General features: G+C 49.3%; 1 protein-coding gene across 9 annotated transcripts in view; it reads left to right on the plus strand.

Moving 5' to 3' along the window:
- ACAD10 (acyl-CoA dehydrogenase family member 10) overlaps positions 1-15505 on the plus strand; it is a 29314-nt gene extending 13809 nt beyond the window's left edge. For 7 of the 9 annotated variants that reach the window (XM_048820921.2, XM_048820924.2, XM_048820923.2 and 4 more), the window contains 11 exons: positions 974-1119; positions 2523-2696; positions 4743-5131; positions 6324-6464; positions 8028-8165; positions 8866-8956; positions 10062-10220; positions 11451-11623; positions 13485-13628; positions 14061-14138; positions 14601-15505. In XM_048820921.2, the coding sequence (XP_048676878.2) occupies positions 974-1119; positions 2523-2696; positions 4743-5131; positions 6324-6464; positions 8028-8165; positions 8866-8956; positions 10062-10220; positions 11451-11623; positions 13485-13628; positions 14061-14138; positions 14601-14735 (1768 nt within the window). In that variant the 3' untranslated portion in view covers positions 14736-15505. The remainder of the gene's footprint in view (positions 1-973; positions 1120-2522; positions 2697-4742; positions 5132-6323; positions 6465-8027; positions 8166-8865; positions 8957-10061; positions 10221-11450; positions 11624-13484; positions 13629-14060; positions 14139-14600) is intronic. The other 2 variants (XM_048820929.2, XM_048820931.2) reach the window with 2 other exon arrangements.
- Positions 15506-18728: the final 3223 nt, after the last annotated feature.

Genomic DNA, 18728 nt, shown 5'->3' on the forward strand with positions numbered 1-18728 from the left:
TAACCTGTAGAAATTAGGGCTGGAAAGGACCTGTTATCTCCCATGTAGTCTGTGCCCTGGGAGCCAGGGCAGGATTGGCCCCTATAAATCGTTCCTAGTTCTAAGTGCCTGGGAAGTGGCATGCAGTCTATAAATAAATAAGCAGCAATGACCTGACTGCTCTGCTCCTACCTTTCCCCTCCAGTAGAGTATCCTACTCTAATCCGTCCGACTCTCCCCTGTCTTAATATCATCCCATTGTGACTAATTATACCTCTTGGATGTTCCCATCCAGCCTTGCAGATAGCTCTCATTTGCTTGCCTGGCAAGGACCTGGATTAGGGGAGCTCATGGCTCTTCCTTTGCATTTCTGATGCTGCATGATGGATCCAAATGGCAGATCACTAACTCATCCAGGCATGAAGCATTACAGTTTCCTTCACCAATAAAGCTCCTATTTGGGAGTGGAGTGAATGCGTTCTTTGCATCTCAGCAGGAGCCTTTCACACCCCCATATCATAGCCAACCTCTGTGCAAACTCTTGGAAGCCTCTACACCACACAAAAAGTCAGCAGACAACAGTTTGGGATCTTGAATCAATAACAAATGACAAGTGTTGGCTTAAAGTGACCAATAAATCCATTTTGAAATTGACCTGAAGTCTGTCATTTTCCAGTTGGCACGTACCATAGTTTCTGTTAATAATCTGAGATCCTAAACTGTCTTGTTTATTTTTTAAACCACGTCAGTTCACAGTTAACCAGCCAGAAGGTTGAACAACATAAGCCTCTTCTGTCCATCACTTTCCAGAGCTGAGCTCTCCGCTTCCACAGCCCTCCCAAGGGAGCTAGTGATAGGGAATCGATCCCCCAGCTAGCACAGAGTTCCAGGTCACTTGTTTAACTGAAACTAAACAATTATCAGGAAAGCATCTCCCTCTGATGAGTGTTTTTTCTCTTAGGACTTATCTAAACCCTTCCCCTTTCTGATCCAGGCTGGATAACCTGATTTTTCATCCAGAGGGTCCAGAAGTCCTTGCTGTCCTCGACTGGGAACTTTCTACCTTAGGAGATCCCATCTCAGATGTGGCGTACAACTGCATGGCCCACTATCTACCTTCTCACTTTGATATTTTGAAAGGTACAATGTGTCCTCCTGGGGAACACACAATTTGCTTCCTATTTTGAACGTTTTACAAATAAAGAGCTGGGAAACATTGTTTAGAAACTGCCAGGACATTGTGAAGGGTGCTCAGCTGGAAATTTGACTCAGTGCTTCAGACAAGGGCTCCCTTTCTTGTCTCATCCCATCACTCCCACCTCTACCTTTTCTTACCTCCCTACAGAATCCTCTTCTCTCCTTGGTGTTAACATCTTCAGATATGTATAGTTGATTCTTGTGTCCAATTGCTTAGCCTCGCTGAAAATATTTAGCCCTTCTAATCTTCTCAGTACTCAATCCTTCCAACCCCCTAACATTTTTTGTTACTGTTCTTTGAACTTCCTTCTGTTTGTCAGTATCCTTTTAATATGAAGGTGCCCAGAAGTGAACACAGTATTCCTGTCATTGTTCTGGTTGCGGAACCATTGAGAGAGCAACTGTCACCACTCTGCTTTGTGATGTGATGTCTCTGTATTTAGCCCCAAAGCAACATGGGACTAGAAAATACAGGTGTTGGGGCCAGCAGCATGAAGGATTTGAGGAAAACCTTGGTTTGCAGATTGTAAATGCCACTTAAAATAAAAAAGGTTTTGATCCCCCCCTCCTTCCCCCATCCCTGCTGCTCTGTCTTTATCAAAACCAAAGTCATCTTAAAACTCTGGAAGTCATTTTCTGCAAAAATGGATTGAAGCAAAGATCTTTTCTTTTGGGCTGAAATTCTGTGAGCCGTGCTTCAGACCAAAAGGATTTTTGTCCCATTTATAAACTCCATGAAATTAGAGGCTTATAAAAAAGAGTCACGCCAGTAGTGGTATTGCAAAGCCAGAGATTAGAAAGATCAGAAATTTACTGCTGCGTCAAGTAGGAAGAAGATTAACAGAGGAAAAATGGCCCCTGATGAAATTCAAAGCTGCCCAGGACACATTCAGAATAGTTAGTGATTAGTGCAGGAAGTTAGTTCTGTTTGTACTCAGATTCAGTAGAAACCACCATAACTGGCAGTGGTTTTGTTCTTTTTATAAGAAGAGTGGTTTGGGATAAAGATATTGCAATCACATGCTACCTGCCTTGCTAAAGACCAAATCCCTATAGAGACTTGTCAGTCTTCTTCTGCCAATGTAAATTCAAGTATCTGTTAGAGGCAGAGGGTAACTTCACCTCATTTTAGCTTAGTCCTGAGCCTCTCCAGAGCTAATTTTCCCTGGTTATAGGTGGTCTTATGATTCAGACACACCAGAGTTTAGAACCTGAGAGCAGAAAGGCCATAGCTTTATCCACTGAGCATGTGTGCCAGTCATGAAACTAACGGAATCCGTAGAACTGTCTGTCTCTCTTTGAGAACGCCGCCTGCCTAGTCATGGTTATGCCGGATTCTCTTTCAGGTTTGAAGGACTGTGATGTAATGCAGTTGGGAATTCCCACAGCAGAGGAATATTTTCAGATGTATTGTGGGCACATGGGAATTCCACCCATCGAGAACTGGAATTTCTACATGGCCTTTTCCTTTTTCAGAGTGGCTGCGATCTTGCAGGGTGTGTACAAACGCTCGCTCACAGGTGAGAAAATGAAACAAGCCAGCCCCTGAATGTTCAATTGATGCCACATGTATTAGGATGGAGGCTTATCTATCCTCTATATGCTGCAGCTACTAGACGGTGACATGAACACACATACAGGAATGGTGTTCCTAGCCTCTGTTTGTCAAGGGTGGAGATGGATGGCAGGAGAGAGATCACTTGATCATTACCTGTTAGGTTCACTTCCTCTGGGGCACCTGGCATTGGCCACTGTCAGTAGACAAGATACTGGGCTGGATGGACCTTTGGTCTGACCCAGTCTGGCCATTCTTATGTTCTTACTGTCCACCCACAACCACGCTGAAGAGATGTCAGTGCTGTACCAGTGTAGTAGTGTTTAACCACTAACCCGGGAAACGATCTCCGACTTTAATTACAGACGTCAGTACAGTAGCTTGTGTAGCAGTATTGTACCTCTAGAGGGCATCATAACTATACATTTTGAGCCCCTCTGAAATTCTGGCCAGTAGAAGGCAATAGTGACTTACACAGTGTGGCAAGATCGAAGGACAAATGTAGCAGGTTTTTCTAGAAGGGCTAAGGTTGCTTGTGGCCGCAGTTTAGAGCTGGACATCAGGAGACCTGGGTTCAAGTCCCAGCTCTGCATCCGAATCTCTTTGTGATGATGGGCAAGTTGCTCAGGGGTACCTTTACAGTCAGACTGAGCACTGCCCCCACTTTTTATAGTCAAAGTCCATGCCAGTAGAGCCTATGCCTGCGAAAAGAATGTAATTGGAGGGGCACACACTCGGATTTGGCACAGTCTGCGAGGCTGTGTTCCTTTGGGATTTGCCTTGATGATGATACTCTGATTTGCACTTGCATTTCAGTTTCAGGCCCAAAGGGTGCCATCCTGAAAATGTACCCTTCCTCAGAGGAGTGATGGGGGACTTAATTCCTCTATGTCTGTGAGGTGTGGGAGAGGGGCAAAAGGTTATGATTCAAAGAGAGCTCACAACAATATTACAGAACAAATCCTCCCCTTGCATAGACCTTGGAAGGCTTTGGAATGGAGGCTAGTTTGAATGCCAAGCAGCGGGCTGTGTTTGCTCAGATATCCATCTGTAATAAAGCAGTGGTTTCTGCAAACAAACACAAAGATGGAGAGAACGGTGTGTTTTATTAGCTGTTGCTTTTTGCTGCATTGCAAGGTCTGATGTGGTTTTTGGGCGGGGCTGCTGTAGGTGAGCACTAGTATATGCCTGATTGCTGCCCTCTACCCCAGAGCTGGCCGGTTTTCAGCGAGGCTGCACGTATATTGTGAAGAGCTTTGGGAGCAATATTAACCATACCCAGCACCTGGCCCACTGTTACCAGTGGAGCACGTGCCGAGTCGAGGACCAGGAAACACAGCTCAGAGTACGCCTGACCTGCTGTGCCTTGGAGGAAGGGAAGTGGGGTGACTGCTGCTGCAGATGATGGATCTGTGAACAAGAGGAGAAATTTTTGAGGGTTTGCATGAGATCACAGAAGCAAAGCCCAGGCCTATGCTAAAAGCTTCGTACCAGTAGCTGGTGGTCTTGCTGGTTCACTGGCGCAGGGAAACCACGGAAAGGGATGGACGCAATTAAAAACAACGTGCCGCCAAGTCTGTTAAGCTGAGAGAGGAATCCATAATCACCCTGGGCCCTATATAGTGTTCTCCCCCCCCTTCACTGCAGCCCAATGCGTCCCTCTGCCTGGGCTCAGCTCTTCCCGCCGCTGTAGAATGTGCCCCTTGCTTTGCTCATTGCAGACTCACCCACGGGGGAATTCAGGGCTGAATCTAGGCACTTAGTCCTCCTAGACCTGGGCTCCTCAAACTTGACCCTACTAGGGACTCTGTTGGCAACTTGCCAGGGCGCTGATAGACTTTGTGTTTAATCCGAGAAACTGTGATATCGTTGTCATATCCCTTATAAAATAACCCTGCAGCGCCCGTGCCAAGGGCCAGTGCGTGCTAGTGTTTTGGGCCTTCGCTGTTGTACTTTGTCATGTGGACTCTCCAGGCAGACGGTGGTTATTAACCACTTTCATTTCACGCAGGTCAAGCAAGCTCAGCCGCAGCTGAAAGTGGCGGAAAACAGGCGGAGCTCATGGCCAACTTAGCGTGGGACTTTGCTACAAAAGAAGGATTTCGAGTGTTTAAAGAATGTCCAGCTGCAAAACCTTTAGCAAGACCTTACAGTACCTGGACCAGGAATGGGGCATTCTCCAGGAGAAACTATGTCACCATGGCACCTTCCACACCAGCTCACACTTCCAAAGCTCATCTGATTCTTTCTCCTGACGGCCTTCCTGGGAGAGCCCAGGATCTTTACCACAAGCTGAGGAGATTCATGGATAGCTATGTCTATCCTGCTGAGCAGGTTCTGAGAGATCATCAGGTTTCACAGTCTAGATGGACTCCACATCCTCTTATAGAAGAGCTGAAGGTAAGTCATACTTCTGCTTAAAGTAACAATGCCTCCAAGCATGGGTCTGTAAGATGGCACATTGACTGTAAAGGTCAGCGCCCAGGATGCCTCTGCGCCAGAGCTGTGCACTTCCCGATCAAATCACTTATCTGCTCCTGTCAGTCCACAGATCCAATACAGTAAGAGAGGGGGAGCTGGAGCCTCGTTTGGCTTGCACACCATCAGTTCAATTCTGACTGCAGAATCTTTATTATGGGTGGCAATGACTTAAGTGGGGAACCAGATGGACTCCCAGAGCCTAGGGAAAGTTTACAGGGCTGGGAATGAAGTCCTGGAGAGAGGCAGTAAATCCAGAGCCCACATCATCATATAAATTGACTGACTAAAGCTGCATTTTTCAGAGAAACATTTGTCCTGGGCATCTTCTGGTAGGTGTAGCCCCTCTATTGTGTCTCCCACCTTGTGGATACGAGCCAGCCCCAGCTTCTGACCCACTTGTCTGGGCTGCATTATTTCAGTGACTTGCTCACTCAAAATCCTGTCGTGTGTATTAACCTGCCCTTGTTCCAACACAGTTCCTGACCTAACGGGCGCTGTCTTCCATTACATGGCACACCAGCTGTCTCCTGCGTTTGATCTCTTGAGCTGTGGAAGCCGGATTGAGGGAGGGACTTCTATAAGTACAGTGTAACTGTGATCTTCATTTTTATACAAGAGGGCCTCAGCATTAGGAGATTTGTCCTTGGGGCCAGAGTCTGATCACACACCACTATGTCCCCATTGACTTTAAAGGTCTTACTCCTGATTTATGCTGATGTAACTGGGCAGAATCAAGCCCTTCAAGTCCAAATCATTCTCCACTTCAAAGCCATCTCTGTACTATCTTTAGTATTTATTCTTCTTATAGGCTGCAAGTGATGTTTCCATAGACCCATTGGACTAAATTCACCCCTGGTGTAACTCCATTGACTTCAATAGGCCAACACCAAGCTGAGTCTTTAGCTCGTTTCTTCCCCACAGCTTTGCGTGTTTGTCTGTTGATGAATGGGAAAGGCAGATTCAGGCCTCAGCTCTGCTCAGGAGATCCCAGCATTTTCGGGTTGTCCTTCTTGCATCTATGCCCCTTGGGAGTCCCTATGGGCAGGGAGCTGGCCCCTTACATCTAAGAGCAGAATTGTGCCCGAAGTGTCATGCTGTTCCATTCTTTAAGGACAAAGCAAAGTCTGAAGGATTGTGGAACCTTTTCTTACCCGTGGAGAATGATCCAGAAGTGAAATATGGAGCGGGCCTCACAAACCAAGAGTTTGCCCATTTGTGTGAGCTCATGGGAACATCACTGTTTGCGCCTGAGGTATTTGCTTTAAGCCTTTTCATCTGGGGTGGTGGAGGGGAAACACGCAGTCTGGGTAAGGGATTCTTAGCTAGCCCCCTGTTGCTGGAATATTTACAGGCCTATCCCCTGCCCTGCTAGTGCCCCCTGCACACATTTCCCCTCTCCCCTCCCGATTGCACCTACCCCGACACCTGGCTGCTTTGAACCTGAATGCTAATGCTGCTTTTGCAGTGTGTATTTGTGCTATTTGGGAAGGGCCTGTGCTGGCCAGAATGTGGCCTATTGTGCGCTATGCTAGTCAGCCCAGCCCTGGATGGAACCACATGTGCGGGTTTCCAGTATAGCATGGAGCCGTTCTAGCCAGGCTCCTACAAAGGGTTTCGCCCTGCCCTGCATTGCCTGGGGAGTGGGGTAGGAGCCTTTTTTCCCTGTTCCAGTGCACTCAGGCAGCAGCAGGGCAGGATCTCCCCAAATGCTGAAGGGAGAGCTTGCTGCAGCACACACCACACCCCGGAGGGTTGCCAGTAAGGGGACTTGGCCAGCTTCTCTGTAGTGTGCAGTTCTTTGATTTGTGTGTTCCCACTTAGTAGCTTAAAAGATAAAATTCAGCTTGGTTTTATTCTTTAAGGTTCGAGCCTCCGGGGCAGTTACAGATCATTTAATTGAGTGGAGGAGTGTGAATGACACAATGGGTGATTGATTAAAATTAAAAACTTTATTTATAGTTAGTTAAAGCCAACAGGCCTTGCACTGATCCTCACATTCTAGGATGGAATGATGACGCCAGGGTGGTCAGACCCTGGCAGGAAGAATGGGTTTAACCCTTTCTCTAAGGGTACTTTGATAATGGATGGGCACGCCTATCTGACACCAGCTCACTACCCTTTTTATAATCAATGATGATAGCGGCCCTTAAATAATGAGCATTTAATCCACCTTGTTGCTATAATTAAAGATTTTCTACATGCTCACTGACTGTTTAACTTTAAGCATCATTTCAATTAATGTGTGTAAATGCCAAACCAATCACTCTAAATAGAGAGCGCATTTTTCAAAACATTAACATTTGATTTAAAACACTTGTAAAAACCAGTTAAGATCAAACTGTGTTTACAACATGACCTGGGGTTCTGCTGTAACTCATCTCTAACTGGCCTGTGAATTGGCTCACTTCACTTTACTCATATTTTAGCTGACCTCACTTGATTATTGTCAAGCCATTTTTAGGAAATAGATTTTTGGGTCTACTTATATTTCTATGTAACATAAGAAAACATCATCTGTATAGGCTACTGTGTGCGCTAGCCTCAGATGCATGCTGCTCCCCCTTGGCATTCTGCTGTGTGCTGGCTCGGGGACCTGTCTCTGCAATGCAGTTTCCACCCCAAGTGTAAAATCTTTGCCCTTAGCTCTGGCCTTTTGAAACCAGCATGAGCATGTGTCGTCTAAATTTCCTGATGCTTTGGAATGGGCTTTTGGCAGGCAGAAGTAGCTGTGCAGTTTGAGGTTGACTTACAAACTCCCTTTCCCAACAAACATGCCTCTGCTGTGCTGACTGGTGCTTGGCTTTCCCCCCTCCAGATATTCAACTGCTCTGCCCCTGACACTGGGAACATGGAGGTGCTGGTTCGATATGGGACGGAAGAGCAGAAGGAACGCTGGCTGCAGCCTCTGTTGGATGGGAAGATACGCTCGTGCTTTGCTATGACTGAGCCGCAGGTCAGTATCGCTGTCCAGTCAACCACACAATGGAGTACAGTAGAACCTTGCTGATCCACACCATACAAAGGCTCTCCCTGTTCTCAGTGCTGGCAGTTATTATACTCACTGGCCAAGGTTTTCAAAAGTGGCTCGTGATTTTGGGAGCCCAACTTGCGGCCCTTCAAAGGGACCTGCTTTTCAGAGGGCAGGTGCTCAGCAATTTCAGAAAATCACATTCGTTTAAAGTATTTGTTGGAGGCACTCAAAATCACTAGTCATTTCCTAGTAATCTTGGCCACCATGTTTCTTAAGCTGTGCTCTTGGGCAGTTAGTGGTAATTATGAAGTGTAACAAAGTGTTTTAATTAAACTACTGCCTAGCTGTCAGACTCAACCAGCTGTCGGCCTGATTGGCAGAGGGGCTGGGCACCTCTTTCTAGGGGAGTTGCAGGTGCTCAGGCTTGACTCTTGGTGGTGCTGAAGTCCATTTTGTGACTACCCAGCTTTGCTTTTAGAGGTGTTTGCTCACTGGGTCGTTCAGCTGAGCTGGGGTTCCCAGCCTTTGGTGTGCATCAGCAGTGCTGTGCTGAGCTCTGCCAGCTTCAGGCAATGATTTCTCGCCTCCCGAGCCACTTGATTAGAATGTCTGAAACTTCTCTCCGGCCCCTCCGAGGCTGAGAGGAGCTGGCAGATTCGGAACTGAAAGTGTTTCTACTTAGGTTGCTTCATCTGATGCCACCAACATCGAATCTTCAGTCATAGAAGAAAAGGGTTTCTACATTCTAAATGGGCATAAATGGTGGATTTCAGGTACATTCCAATACACACACGGTCTCCGTCACAGGGCCATGTGCTCCCATGGCTGCCTGCTGTGGCGTGATACTGTCCTGTCTGTTGGACCTTTTCTCCAGTGTGCTGATCTAAAACAGTTCTTGAAAGGGGCCCTGGGCCCTGACTTGCTCTCAACCCTCGCTTATGGAGGGTCAGATTCTGATCTCAGATACACCAGTGTAAATCCAGCATAATTCCACTGTCTTGAATGGAGATACTATGGATTTACACCAGAGTAATGGAGAGCAGAACTTCTATATGCTAAGCCAACAGGGACTGCAGAGTTCAGACAGCACTGTTCGGTTTCAAGCACAGTTGTGACTGTGACAGGCATTTGTGCATTAGATGCTGCTGTGACCCCTCAGGGGCCCCTCTGGGAAATGCTTTTGCTGCAGTCTTCAGCTTTATGTTAATCATTAGGAAAACATCCCCTTTTTGGATGAGTTAAACAGAAAATACAGGGCATCTGGCTGGCACATGGGGTTGCTAATGGGATACTGAGGCTTTCACCTCTAGGCAGCCAGTTCTAATCCCACCTGGATCAGCAGTGACTGCAAGCTGTTATCATCCACTGGTTGCTGGCTGTGAAATGAGTCGGGTGGTCTCGGTTCAATTCCCAGTAGGCAGTAATGAGCACCTATGTTGGCAGTTCCAGCAGAGAGGCCAAGGTCTGAATAAGCCTTGAAGAGCCTTCTCCCCTCCAGGTGGTCCCTCCATGTGTTTGAGTCACAGGGATGGGTGGGGTGATGTGGGAAAGCTTGAATTTGCCTGGTAATTCCACAGTAATTGTGGATAAAGGACTTCAGAGCCTTTATCAGAGCCCAGAGTTCTCATGCCAGCTCTCCTCTCTTCTGTTAACTCTTGAAACAAACTATTAAACCAAATAACCACGTCCTGAATTAGCTTCAGCTAAAGTGGCTGGATTTGCTCTGTTCTGTTAAAGGGCTAAGTCAAAGTTAGACACAGGCACCAAATTCACCCCGATGTGCCTTCGCTGCAATCAGTGATGTTTCCATGTGGATTAATCGGGCCTGAGGTTTTCAGCACCAGTCAGTCTAGTTCTCATTGTGTCTTTTCCCGGCAGGGGCTCTGGATCCTCGTTGCCAGCTCTGTGTGTTTATGGGGAAGACCGACCCTGAAGCCCAGCGCCACAAACAGCAGTCAATGCTCTTAGTTCCCATGGACACTCCAGGCATAACAGTCACCAGGCCTCTCAGTGTATTTGGCGAAGAAGATCCCCCAGGTGAGGAAAGGAGCTAGCTCAGTTTGTAACTGACTGCCTTGACAGCTCCGCTTTGTCCACTGAATTATTCTGGTTTTGAAAGGGCACATGTTGTGTGCACCTCTGATATGCTGTGCACCTAGCTTCTGTGGGACCCCACTGTGCCTTGCCTGTCCATATCCTCTGACTTGGGCATTACTGTCCTGTGGATCAGGGAACCGGGGCCCAGAGCAGGGAAACGACTTGCCGGAGGACACGTGGAGTGGTGGCAGAGCTGGGACAAGAACCTAGGTCTCCTGACTCCCAGTTCTCTACATCACTCACACACTCTTCCCTTGTCCCTGGTACATAGTCGAGCAGGGTTGTCTATTATCCAGAGCAGGGGACTGGGAGTCAGGGCTCCTGGGTTGTCTTCCTAGTTCTGCCACTAACTCTCAGTGGGCAAATCCCATGACTTCTTTGTGCCTCAGTTCAATAACAGCTGCCTCCCAAGGCGTCAGTGCAGTTTACTGGCTGTGTGTAAGGCTTGGGGGTGAAAGGTGTAGTAGAAACAGGCAGACCAGTGGTGTGAGAAACAATCATTCATGGAGTGTGTTACGATGCTACCTCCTTTTAAAACAAACCCTGGAATCCTGGGGCTACATTCCCTGCTACAGCCTGAGCACATTGTTAAAACATCCCAGTGACGTTAACATCACATTATATGTAATGACTTAATTAATTTTTGCAGTCAAAAAACCCTATAGATGAGCTGTTGAGCTGTTGAGTCTCTAAGTGATGTTTCCTGGCTCTTTGACAAAGAGAAACCACAGCAAACCCCGTATTTCAGTCCATTTAGCATTGGACACGCTTTCTTGTCCACAGTCTGTGCATGCGGAATTACAGGCAGTGGCTGTGGTGGGGGGAGCTGGGAATAACAAGGAATTGGCTGGCTCTGATGGGGGGAGATGGCAAGTGCTGATAACAGAACTGGGAAAAGCCTCCCACCAACCTTTCTGCCTTTACTTTGACTTTTTTTGATCAAACACTGGAAAGAAACCAGCAAACCTCAATGTTTGTTAATCCTGACGAGAACCCAAGTTATTAGATCACTTGCCTGCCCTTGGCTGGTGAGAGGCCATTTCAGAGCTGCATGGGCTCTAGAAGAGCCAGGAAGAGAGGAACGGGAAGACATTCAAACTTCCTGCATGCGGGGATGTGTCCAGTGAGTGACGCTGCTGAGCTCTGTGCATCCTGTCCCGTCCTTTGCAGCTGGCCATGGGGAGATCTTCTTTGAAAATGTGCGAGTGCCCAAAGAATATATCCTGTTGGGACCTGGCCGAGGCTTTGAAATTGCACAAGGGAGACTAGGGCCCGGACGGATCCACCACTGCATGAGGCTCATGGGCTATTCCGAAAGGGCGCTGGTGCTCATGAAGGAGCGAGTGAGTATTGCTGCGGATTCGACAGGGTCCTGTCCTCTACTCAGTTCTCTTATGCAACCGCATTCCAAGTGCTGCCTTACCCGCATTTCAGTCTGATTGGATCTAGCATCATATTTCTCAGCAGACTATCACTGTAGTGTGTAAACACCTTTAATCCGTTTTAGCTGCATACCTTCCTGACACCCACAGCACCATTGGTAGCAGAAAACAATCCACTTCTCCAGCCTGGCATCCAGAATCAAATCCCCACCCCTGTGAATTCAGCCTTTACCAGTGGATGTTGGAAGCCAAACTACAGTGAGTTATTAGTGGAGTCCTTAGATCTCTAGCAGGGTTGAGAGTTCAGATCAAATAAATATTTCACAAGAACAGCCTCACAAAAGCGACACAGCTGATCAAATGGGTTTCCCTGCCTGACTGGGTACTCCATGGACAAAGGGCTGTTTCACTCCATTGCCTCCCTTTTTCTTATGCGTGGGGAGTTTCTCTCGTGATTAGAGAAATCGACTTCCCCTGTTTGCAGCTCTGTTCAGCCAAATAAGGCTCCCTGTATACTCTGAATCTTCTTCCTTCCATTTCCTCATTAAGGGTTGAACTTGTCTGGTCTCCCTAGCTCTGACTCCCTTCTTAGTTGTCTCCAGCTTCTGGGCCCTTTCCATGTCAGTTCAGAATGCGCTCATAACAGCAACTAACCAGGCAATTCATATCCCTGGGCTGAAGCCCTGCAACATCCTCGGATACTCCCTGGCCATTAGGTAATTGGATCCTGGCGATGGCACCAGAATCATTGTGGTCACCCAGTTCATCCTTTTTAAACACATTCGCAGATGCTTCACTATTCCGTCCCTCTGTCACACCCCACGCTGCTTCATTATAGCACAGGGAGGAGAGGTACCTGGGCCAGGTGGATCCTGAGAGTCTGCGAATCGGCAGGACAGTTAAAATCTAATTGCAGGCTTTTGTGAGATGTCTTAACACAGGTAGTTTGAAGGCAGCTTTCAGTACCAACCTGGTGTGCTGCTGAGTGCCTACGTGCTTCACTACAGATCCTACCGTCCAGGCATATCTGCCCTGTGTTAAGCGGACACTGAGAAGCAGGAGGATATGCTTTCAAAGTATCCCTGTTTCTAGGAGTGTGGGGTTCCCTGAGCACTCAAAATTCTCCTCTTTCCACTTTTGTACTTGCTTCTTTCCCTTTTTCCTTCCCTTGCTCAGAACCTGCCTGAATTTCTCCCTTGCCTTTATTGGCCTGGGGTGGTAATGGCAGAGGTCAGTTTGTCCCGCTGCCTGCAGAGGAGAGAAAATGCCAAGGGAGTGTTACGCGGTGGACCTGCAGCTGTACCACCTTGGCCTGTGATCACATTGGTGCTCACAAGCTAAACAGGGTAGGACCTAGTCAGTACGTGGATGACAGACCATCCAGGAATGTTGCGGGGAATGGGGCTGTTCCCTCTGTCAGCAAGGAATCAGTGCTAGGGGGTGCTGTGCTGCTTTTTGGGGATCTGGAAACTTGAGATTCTGATGGCTATTGCACTCTAACCAGGACTCAGGATTCAAGTCCTTACAAATTCCATTTTAGGCAGGGTGTCAGTTACCCTGCTAAACAATTCCCTAGCTAATCTGATACAACATTCTTCACTTGCTGTCCCAAACTGCCATGTAGTGTCACTGTGCCTTGTCAGACAGCAGCCACATTGCATTTCAGAGGTGGCTGCATCCCAGCAACAGGTGAAGTGGGTCCCTGTCTAGTTTGTAGCGGCAGTCGGGATGAAAGCTTCTCTGCAAATGTAAGATATTATCACCAGCAAAAATAGCACTCTCTAAGTTCAGAGGCCCTTAGCCCTGTGTGCACCTATTGCAGGTGACGTCTCGTGTGGCCTTTGGGAAACCCCTAGCCGAACAGGGCACTATCCTAGAAGACATTGCCAAGTCCCGCGCTGAGATTGAGCAGGCCCGGCTTCTTGTCCTGAAGACTGCCCTCCTCATGGATACAGCTGGCAATAAGGTGCGTGGCTGGGGCCCTCCGGAGGCTAACAATATCAGCCGGAGTAAGTGCACAGTAAGGACTGCAGCGCTCGGCCCAGTGTGCTTAGCTTGTCTGGTCGCTATGGGGGAGTTCTAATGCTTAAACTTTTCCTTCCTGGAGGCCTGAGCAAAAATATGTCTCAGGTTCCCAATGAAAAGTGAGCTTGGGCCCTCTCCTCCTTGGATGTTCATTCCCATCAGAAATATCACATGGAGCTCAGCATGACAGGCAGTCTGTGTTCAGGAGAGGCCCAGGACTGGGATAGCACGGGGGCTGCAGGCCTAGCCTGACTTACATTGGTACCATTGTTTTGGGGAGACCAGAACGGGAATAGCTGGGGCTGCAAGCCAGGACTGAGGAGGGTTGACCAAGCTGGATGGATCTGATGTGTTTGATCCTGTTTCTGTACAGGCAGCGGCTCTAGAGATCGCCATGATCAAAATGGTGGCTCCACTGATGGCTCTGCGGGTTATTGATCGTGCTATCCAGGTGAGCGGGGAGCCGTGCACTTGTCATTCATTTCTCTCCCATTCCAGAAGGTTAGGGTTTAGCCCAAACAAAGCAAGCAGCTGCTTGGAGCCCCATGGTGGTTCTGCTTTCAGCCAACTCCTGCAACTCACGAGTTAGTCCTACCCTTGCCTCCTGGGAGGAGGAAACTGCTCCCAGACCTCTTCCTCCTAGACCTGATCCCTCCGGGTCAGGACTTAGGCACGTTAGCAGGGGCTGGCATAGGGCAAACTTGTCCTGCTGTTGCCTATGCGCTGTTCCTGTTCTGTGGAGAACCTTCTACCAGCACTAAACTCACGTGAAACCGTGTGATAGGAAGCAAGCTCCTCGGGCCCCTGGAGTTTGCCTTCCTGCTTCCACAGTGCTAAGTGTCCCTGCTTTGCTCTGCTGCTCCCACTATGGCATTGTCCTGCCCTTTTCACATGTCCCATGGGTTTGTTGCAGGCCTTTGGAGCGGCGGGTCTCAGTAACGATTACCCACTGGCCCAGTTCTTTGCCTGGGCGCGAGCCCTGCGTCTCGCCGATGGCCCCGATGAAGTTCACAGGACAGCAGTCGCTAAATTGGAGCTGAAACGCTAGCCCTGGCCCACTGTGGAAAAACAACCCCTGGGAGGCGGAAGAGGAATTCCCATCTGCAGCCTTGGGATGTGTGTCTGTGTGGTGGGGGTACTCTGATTAACACAGTGTGTTTGTGCGTGGCGATAGCTCTTTAATTTCAATGTCCTTGCAGATTGCCAGACCCCTTCAGGCAGAGGCAACATGCTCCCCACTTGGTTTAATGCTGGGCTTGCTTGATGGTGGAACAAAAAGCAGAAAATGTGTCCTTGAGCCACACACAGTGGCCTTGCTCCAGGCTGCGGTGGGACTGGCTGCACACCCCTGCAAGTCCCAGCCCTGCTCTCAGGCTTCCTGGTCTAGCAAGTGGTCAGCCTTCAGGGATGGAGAGGAAAGAGTCTTGTCACCCAGCAGCAGCCCCTCCAGGGGCCTGCTCTGGAAAGACTCATTGACTTCAGTGGGCATTAGATCAGGCTCCAGTTGGCTGAGAGGTGCTGACTGGTTCAAAAGGAACCCTGCTCTTCTTTGGAAGGGACAGATGTCCAGGCTGGGGTGAAGTCAGGAGGGGAACTGGCTGGCTCCTGAGGACTCTGCCAAGGAAGTAGAGCTCTAGTTCTATGATTCGCTGTGTTTGGGGTGTGGGGGTTGCCATTTGCCACCCGCATACACTTGGTTACACTTCTGTAATTCACACCGCTCTGTAGAGAAAAAAGAATCATGGAAGGAGTCGCGCTGATTTCTGTGCCATTCATTAGTGATGTTGGGTCAAATCAGAATAAAAATAATGGACCCACTTCCTTGGGTGTGCCCCTGTCCTGAGACCTCACCTGAAGCTGCAATCGTTCAATCGTTTTTCCAGAATGTTTTATACCATCTCCCCTCCTCAGGAATGATCAGTTCTGACAAATGGAGAGATGCACGTAAGCACGGTTGGGTGGTTGAGAGTGATCATGAAGAGCGGGGCCAGCTCGAGCTTTCTCGCTTTTTTGCTGCCCCAAGTACCAACCCGCCAAAGCAAAAAAAAAAGCCACCCCTTCAAATGGGCCACCCCAAGAACGGCCGGAATGCCGTCCCTTCAAATGGGCCGCCCCAAGAACGGCCTGAATGCCGCCCCTTCAAATGGGCTGCCCCAAGAACGGCCAGAATGCCACCCCTTCAAAGGGGTCGCCCCAAGAACGGCCAGAATGCCACCCCTTCAAATGGGTCGCCCCAAGCACATGCTTCCTTGGCTGGTGCCTAGAGCCAGCCCTGATGAAGAGACAAAGTATAGGTGTACGCTGCAGCTGGGAGAGCGCCTCCCAGCAGTGTGGATGTTTCAGCATGGTGGCGACTTGGGCCCAGCCGGTTGGCCGGGTGGGCTTGGACTTGGGTGGCTAGCCAGAGCCTCACTCCCAGCTGCAGTATAGACCTACCCAAAGGGCCCATCCCAGCTCGCATACAGCTTTGGTATGAAATGTGCTGACAAGGATCCCAGAGCATCATGTTCACCCGAACGCCCCTGTCCGGTCACTGAGGAAAATAAAGGAAACTTGGTCAGAGCCGCGTCTAACAAGGGTTTCTGAAACGGTGCTGAACTTGCCGCCAAAGCATGCTTGGCACCAGGTCATTTTGGTATGCGAGAGGAGCTCTGAGGGGGAAGTAGGGCGGAGGCAGGAGCTCAGCAACAGGCCTCAGGGAGGGGGCAGGGAGGCTACAGTATTGCATGAGAGTTGCAGAGAAGCCCCTGATGTGCACATGTGCTCCTCCAGCCTGCTGTGCTGTCCCTGGGCCCAGCTCTGCCAGCTGGTGGCTCCTGCAAAGGGCCATTCTGCTGGGTTTGAGAGACCCGGGTATTCTGCAAAACAAACAGTGACAGGCCCCGAGAATAAGGCCCCACGGTTCCCTGGCTTGAAACACAGAAGTGGAATGGGGTGAGTGGGGGAGACGAGCCCCTCCTTTGGGGGGTGTGGGAGCAGAGCCTGTTTTGCACAGGAAGGGTGGGCACTGAGGGCAAAATACACTCCGGGGGCCATTGTGACTCCAGAGTGACTCCACTGACTCAGCGGGAGGGTTTGAGCCTGCTAAACCCAGGGTTGTGAGCTCAATCCTTGAGGGGGCCATTTAGGGATCTGGGGCAAAAATAAGGGATGGTATTTGGTCCCTTCCAGTTCTATGAGAGAGGTATATCTCCATATTAGAGTGGATTTACAGCAGTGTCATTGGAAGCAGAGTGCAGCTGGCGCGGATGAGCCCTCAAGCTGCATGTCTGACATTGGTGAATGTGTGCGGAATGAGCATGCTGCCAGCAGGGCCAAAAAAAGCAGAGCCCCAGGCAGCTGTATTGGGACACAGCTTGATGACAGTGCTCAGGGTCCCTATCCGGTATTAAACTAATATGCCCCTGAACAATGGCACGCAGAGACACAATTCTAGCTGTGGATTGTGGGGCTGGCAGCAAATTGCTCTGCCTTGGCTCAGCTGATATTTCTCACGGACTCCCAGGATGGAATTCCACCCATCCTACATGCAGGTGACTTTATATTCTCCACTTGACAGAACTGAGTCTCTTGGCCCCTATCCCATGTGTACAGCCAACTTGGACGACTGCTCTGCAGCAACCCTCAGGCTGAACTCATCCCTTCCCTGACCCTACCATCTTTCTTGGGGCTTTAGAGGGACTAGATCTGTGGCCATCGGTGATTTGCCGGGGTACAGTGCAGACCAGCAAATTATGAGTTTTTAAATACCTCACAAGGCAAACCTTGTACAAACATTATTATAGTGGTGTTTAGGGTGTGAACACAGATATATTCTGTCACCACCACACTCCCTGAGGGAGAATGCTTTGGCCAGAGAGTCAGGCTCCCAACAGTGCGTCTGTGTGTGTGAATTTAGTGCTGCTCAGAGAGACGTTATGACTCCTCAGGGGAGGGGAACGGAGAAAGCCCCCAAACAGGCCCTGGCCAAGAGGAACAAAGAATCCTAGCCCCCCCACACAAAAGATGCCAGCCTGACACCACCGCTTACATTTTCAAAAGCAGCAGAATGGCACCATACGGTGGACAGGCATAGCACAGAGACAGCACCTTCCCAGGGATCAGTCTCTGACCACATCCCTCCACCTACAGGGATCAGCAGAACAGCACTCAGGAGCTTCTGCCATTAACTTTGAATAATCTGGCGCACAGACATGCGTAACCTGCCCCGTTCTGTCCAGCTCAGCATGTGCTTCCCATAGCTAAGGAGGAGCTCGGGTTTGACTAGCACTTACTGAAATCAGGGAGCAGCGTCATGGGGCTTGGCTCAAATTTGCAGGCTTTGAAGAGCATGTCTATGCATTTTAGAACGAGCTTCCCAGCCCATGTTCCACAGGCCTGGGTTCGTGGGGCTCAGCCAGTGCTCCCAAAATTGCTGTGTAGACAGTGCTTTGACGCTGAGGCTTGGGCTAAGAAGCCCGGGTCAGGGGCTTCAGGATTGGAGCCGTTTGGCATGGGCAGACCCCTGGGCATGGAGCTTTCTTGCAGTCAATAGGGCTCAGGGGAGGAGTAGAGTCCATCTGTGTGGCACAACCAGCAGGATCAGGTCCTACATGCTGATACTGTGCAAGAGATGCACGTGAGGAACGTTAGAAGAAAGAGCAGGTTGACCCAGAGGTGGATTCTTTGCAACAATCTGTTGCCACAAATCACCCCGGTCAGCAATGCTCAAGGGAGGGAGGAAGGGACCATGATGCAGGGTTTGTTTATGTAGCTGGGAAAGGAAGGGGGGTGGGGGGAATAACATTTATTTCCCTTCTTTCACACAAAGGGCATTATTCACCAGTTATATTTTTCATGCACCTGCATTCCTGTTAATTCTTACAAGCAACAGGGAAGGGCAAAATATGGCAACTTATTTACTACGCAAAGAACTACAGCCTTCTTATGCCTTTGTCCCCTAATGCCATGCCAGCACTTTAGCAGCTTGCCGGGTCTCTACCTAACCCTTACATATCCCAACAAGGAAGGATGGTCCAGGGGATAGGGCACTAGCCTGAGA

Source organism: Caretta caretta, chromosome 15, assembly GCF_965140235.1.
Source record: "Caretta caretta isolate rCarCar2 chromosome 15, rCarCar1.hap1, whole genome shotgun sequence".
Classification (NCBI taxonomy): domain Eukaryota; kingdom Metazoa; phylum Chordata; order Testudines; family Cheloniidae; genus Caretta; species Caretta caretta.